This window comes from Panthera onca, chromosome D1 (genome assembly GCF_046562875.1).
Source record: "Panthera onca isolate mPanOnc1 chromosome D1, mPanOnc1 haplotype 2, whole genome shotgun sequence".
Classification (NCBI taxonomy): Eukaryota; Metazoa; Chordata; class Mammalia; order Carnivora; family Felidae; genus Panthera; species Panthera onca.
The window spans coordinates 54945828-54951827 of record NC_138348.1 but is presented as its reverse complement, the minus strand read 5'-3'; the positions used below and the strand labels follow the sequence as shown (position 1 = coordinate 54951827).

General features: G+C 38.9%; 1 protein-coding gene and 1 long non-coding RNA gene across 2 annotated transcripts in view; one reads left to right on the top strand and one right to left on the bottom strand.

Moving 5' to 3' along the window:
• The first annotated feature begins 1864 nt into the window (after positions 1 to 1864).
• LOC144613053 (olfactory receptor 52K1) lies at positions 1865 to 2853 on the top strand. The gene has a single exon (XM_078433949.2). The coding sequence runs from the start codon at positions 1873 to 1875 to the stop codon at positions 2815 to 2817; it is 945 nt and encodes a 314-aa protein (XP_078290075.2). The 5' UTR covers positions 1865 to 1872; the 3' UTR covers positions 2818 to 2853.
• Positions 2854 to 3760: 907 nt separating this feature from the next.
• The window catches only part of LOC132661346 (uncharacterized), a 78090-nt gene continuing 75850 nt past the window's right edge, over positions 3761 to 6000 (bottom strand). The window contains exon 3 of the long non-coding RNA XR_009602187.2: positions 3761 to 4890. This is a non-coding gene — a long non-coding RNA (uncharacterized LOC132661346). The remainder of the gene's footprint in view (positions 4891 to 6000) is intronic.

Below are 6000 nucleotides of genomic sequence, written 5' to 3'. Positions count from 1 at the left end.
AAAATAGATGCACGCATTAACTGAGTACTTTCTGTGTATGAGACCCCTCTAAAAAATTTTAGGAGAAAAAACAAATAGACAAGTTCTATTGTCTAGAGTGGTCATTTTAGCTCTTGAAATAGTACAAACAGGATAAAATATTAACTACAAAAACAGGTTCCCATGTTCTGGATATTAGGGGAAGGTGACTGGCTCCATTATGCTCCCACTCTGAGACTGTGAATCTGAGAGAGGTAGGCTTCATGCACTGTTGAACACAGAGTATTCAGACCTGATCAAAGGAGGGAGAATATTATTTTTTTAAAAGTGTAGTTTTATGGAGGAAGAGAGAGATACACTTATATGACAAATAAGGCTCAGCAAATCCTGATTGTACAAAAGGATTTTATATATAATCCCACTTACTCTTCCCTACAATACTTACATAAAAACAGAGCATTGCTATTCCTTATTTAGAGAGGAAGAAACAGGGGCTTGGAGATAAGGACTTGTGCTTAAAAAAAAAACCCCACATTAACTGTATCCCATAAGAGAAGAAAGATCACATAAAAACTGGGCCACTCCAGTGTTTAATGATTTGAAAAAATAAAAATGAGCTAGAGGGAAAGATAAAAATTGTTGATATTACCCAGTGATCCAAAAGAATTAAAGCATGCCATTTGCAACAATGTGGATGAAACTAGAGTGTATTATGCTAAGCAAAATAAGTCAGACAAATATTGTATGATTTCACTTATAAGAAAACAGATGAACGTAGGGGAAGGGAAGGAAAAGGGATAAAAACAGAGTGAGGCAAACCATAAAAGACTCAAATACAGAGAACAAACTGAGGGTTGCTTGAGGAGGAGTGGGTAGGGGGATGGGCAGGCATTAAGGAGGGCACTTGGGTTGAGAATTGGGTGTTATACATAAGCGATGAATCACTAAATTCTATTCCTGAAACCAATACTACACGATATGTTAACTTGAATTTAAATAGTAAAAAAAAAATAGCATTCTTGCTAAAGATGAGAGTTCTCTTGTGAGGAGAATGAAGAAGCTGTGAGGAGAATGGAGGGAGAGCCACATGAATAGGGAGTTTAACATGAATTTAGATGGAGAACCAAAAGACACAGCAGCTCCTCATTTTCTCAGTAAGCTAGAGGCAAGGCTGTACTTACAGAGATTTGTGAATGTGGAGAGGACCTGAAAGATATATTCCAGAGCAGTTCTCTCCTACAGAATTTTCTGCAATGATGGAAATATTCTGTTTCTGAACAGTCCAATATGCTAGCTACTAGTCATGTGTGTCTGTTAAGCACTTAAGTGTTGTGACTGAGATATTGAATAATTTTAATCAAATTTAAACAGTCACATGTGACTAGTGGCAACCATATCTCAGAGTAGTGCTAGAGAAAACAGATTTTGTAATAAATCGGGGCATTACAAACTGCAAGCTTTATTCAACTTATACAGACACTCAAGGCCTGAGATTTCAGGACAGTAAATTGGTTTTTGTGATTGTTAGCTTAGCTTGATCATCATGTACAAATGTGTGTTCTAAAACAATGAATTAGTTCAAACATATTTTCACTTCTTTTATCAGGGTATTCTTGATGTCACCATGAACACAGAAAACACTACCTTTTCTCCATTTCTTTATGTAAGTTGTCTTGTAATATCAATTCTAATGATGTTTTATGTTCTATCTACTCAATGAGATTCAAAGTTCCTTAAGGGTAGAAAACATGGATTATACTTATCCAGGTCTATGAGGACTACTAACCAATTTTGTTTAAAGTTTAGCAACAGGAACAAGAGCTAATTCTCTCTCTATATATATAGAAGGTGAAGGAGCCCTGTAAAAATAGACAAGAAAGATATCAAAAAACCATGACAGCCTCCAATATTACCACAACCCATCCAACTTCCTTCCTGCTGGTAGGAATTCCAGGTTTGGAACACCTGCATGTCTGGATCTCTATTCCATTCTCCTTCGCCTATACTCTGGCCCTGCTAGGCAACTGCACCCTCCTCTTCATCATCCAGACTGATGCAGCCCTCCACGAGCCCATGTACCTCTTTCTGGCCATGCTGGCAGTCATTGATCTGGTTCTCTCTTCTACAACACTTCCCAAAATGCTAGCTATTTTTTGGTTCAGAGATCGGGAGATCAACTTCTATGCCTGTCTGGTCCAGATGTTCTTTCTCCACTCCTTCTCTATCATGGAGTCAGCAGTGCTTCTGGCCATGGCCTTTGACCGCTATATGGCTATCTGCAAGCCACTGCACTACACCACAGTCCTGACTGGGTCCCTTATCACTAGGATTGGCATGGCTGCTGTGACTCGGGCTGTGACGCTAATGACTCCACTCCCCTTTCTGCTCAGACGTTTCCACTACTGCCGAGGCCCCCTAATTGCCCACTGCTACTGTGAGCACATGGCTGTGGTAAGGCTTGCCTGTGGAGACACTCGCTTCAACAATATCTATGGCATTGCTGTGGCCATGTTTATAGTGGTGTTGGACCTGCTCTTTGTTATCCTGTCTTATATCTTCATCCTTCGAGCAGTTCTACAGCTTGCCTCTCAGGAGGCCCGTTACAAGGCCTTTGGGACATGTGTGTCTCACATAGGTGCCATCTTGTCCACCTACACACCTGTGGTCATCTCCTCAGTCATGCACCGTGTGGCTCGCCAGGCTGCCCCTCATGTCCACATACTCCTTGCTATTTTCTATCTTCTTTTTCCACCCATGATCAACCCCATCATTTATGGCATCAAGACCAAACAGATTCGTGATCATGTGCTCAGTCTATTTCAAAGAAAGAATGTGTAGATGCATACTTTTTCCTTATCTATCAGTTCAGTACTGAATGCATGCTGGATTGAGGCAGAGAGAAAAACAATCTCAAGTAGGAAATTTGTAATCTCCAAGTCTGACAATTCTTTAGTATGACAAGGAAAATGAGGTTTTATTCCTCACAGATCCGGTTAGATCAAACCAGGTATGTCCCTTTAGTCCATCGGGTAGCAGAGGTTTGACCTTCCTTTTTTCATAGACCTATCACATGATTAAGAAAAACAAAGAAGCTTCCAAAATGCCATTGTCATCTAGGTGAAATACAATAGGAATATTGGCTGAGATTGGCACAAGAAGTTGAGGTTTTGTGAACTTTTCATCTAGACTGAGTAATTAACCACAAATTTTGTGACCCGAAGGCCAGCATTACTTCCAGTACTATAACTGCTTCCATAGTTTTTTTAAGTGGCCTCCAGCCTCTGCCACTCTATTAGCCTACTACACCCAATGTTATTGGCTCTACACTTGGACAGCTCCACTTCTAAGCAGACTTATTTCTTCCACTAAGTCAGTGTGAATCAGAAAAGAAGTTCAAGGAACAGCCAATTCCTTTGTTGAACATTTAACAAAGGAGTCCTCTGACATCCCTTATATATATTCATATCATGTAACTAACTTTTCATGTACATATGCATTTCTAAAAAAACATTAGTAATGTTTATTGAAGAGCTTAATACCATCTTTGAGCTATGTATTATGGAAAGAGTAATACCCTTTGTTCTTGAACTTGAGACATCTGAAGCTAAAGAAGTTATAATATATAGTTGTGGTAGACTGTATTATTGTTCATAGATATTTACTTTTCATACCTCTACCATGGGAGGGAAATTTCCTCACTCCAGGAATGCTAAGTCTTGCTATGTGACTTTCTTCAGCCAATGAAATTTGAATGGTCTTAAAATATTCCACAATCACAAACTTCAAAATGCATTTGTGTATTTTCCTTCTCTCTTGCTTTTTACCTGTGCCACAAGAATGAGCATGTCCCTGTACAGGGTGTTTCCTTCAACCTAGACCCATGATTGAGAAGATCCATGGAGAGATGAATCAGACTTATAGTCTGGAGCATAGCTACCGCTGACCCCAAAATGTTACTATAACATGAACAAGGATGATTTTGTTATTCTTGCAGTAAAATGACATTTGGGAGTTGTTTTATAACATAACCCAGGGAAAGCAGATTGCTGGAGTTGTAAGCTATTTTGCCCTCTAGTTCATGACAGTTCGAGACCTTGAGTATTTGAAGAAAAGGAAAGTATACTGTTTCTTTTTCTAGTACGTCCTAAAAATGAAACTGGATTTCACTTATCTTTCTGCCTTTGTCTCCTTATGCAAATTCATAATTGAACACTCCTTTAGTTAGTTCTTTAAAGAAGCTCTCATACACTTTCATGAAGGTCTATTTATACAACCATGTTCTTCTATTTTTTTAATTTTTTAAACCTTTTCTTTCCTAAATCATAACTAAAGGAGTTTCTCTAAGAACAAAGAAACTTGGTAGGCTCTGAAAAAGCATCCCCAGACCCTCCTCATGTTATACCATGATTTACCTCATAGGGACATATGGAGGGTGCTGCTTTCAATAGGTCTCTGACCAGATCCCAAATGTCTCAGTCATCCAGACATGAGTTAACTGGACAGCAATGAAGGAAGTGATATTAACCAAGAGCCTCTGACTGTTCCCTGAGCCTTCCCAAACTCTTGCTTGTTTTTTCCTGAGTTGAGTTCAGGCATTCTGGATAATAGATTAGATTGGTATTCAAAAACATCTACTCTCCCAGAGTATATAACTCCACAGACTCAGGGGTTGGCCATCTGCACCACTTTGTTAATGGGGCAGTAGCAGATGCAGTACAAAGACCTGAAATTTGCTCGTGCAATGGGGCTTGTTGTCTTCTGACTTTGCTGCAACATGACAATATACCCTGGTTAGCTCGTTGGTTCAATGACGATGAAGAAAATGTGGAGCAGAGATGCCTGATCAACTTGCAGATTAAAGCAGAACCTCACAACCAAATCCAGCTTGGATCAGCAGGTTCCCCAGCTGACCTGCAAATGGATAAGCAAATTCAGTTGAAATCAGCAGAGTTATCTCAGCCAATCTCCAGGTGTATGAGAGATACATTTTTACTGTTATATGACACAGATTTTGTGGGTATTTGTTCCACAGCAAATTCTGGAAACTATTTATCTGTCGTTGTTATTTAGTAAGCTGAATATAGTAAATGGATTAAATAAGTATTTCCAGGCTCGAAGACCTGATTTGTCCTTATGTTTGGTGCAGAAATGAAACTCATACCCTCCACAGAATGATTTAATCCAACATGTAAGTCTGACAGTATAGGAACTCAATTACTATGTAATAACAGTATGCACTGCTAGCTTTATTCACAATAATCAAAGGTGAGTTATTTCTTATCTTGTATTAACACTGTGTGCTTAGATGGAGCATAGTCATCAGAATACATGTATGCTATTTTTATCTTATTTTTCCTTAGTGAGTTATATTTTATTTTTGGTTGGAGATAAAGAATACATGGACTTTACCATAACTTTGGGAATTTTAATTCATTTTTTCATATTAAATATAACTTATTGTCAAATTGGTTTCCATACAACACTCAGTGCTCTTCTCAACAGGTGCCCTCAATGCCTATCACCCACTTCCCTCTCTGCCCCACCTTCCATCAACCCTCAGTTCTCAAGTATTTAAGAGTCTCTTATGGTTTGCCTCCCTCCCTTTCTGTTTCCCCCCCCTCATGGATGCTATTTTTAGAGTTGAAGTTTTACAGTTATATAAGTGATACAAGAGGATACAGAAAATGTGCACTAATTTGAACTTAAACACAACACTTCCAACAATTCCTGCACCCTACTTTTGGGTTTTCTGAACCCTGAATAATTGTAAGTTGCCCAAACAATGCCTCTGCATGGATCCGTGACTGACCCAGACATCAATTTTAGCTAGAGCAGCCCCAGCCCATTGATAGTTTGGAATGGCCAAACCACCGAGTTTGAATGCAGACTAACATAACAAAAAAGGCAAACTTTAGCCTACATTTTAACAAGCAATATTTGAAATAACCACAATTTGAGCATACTTTCATGTCGTGTTTTGTTCAGGATGCTTCTGCATCACTGTTTTGCCTTTTATTTCCC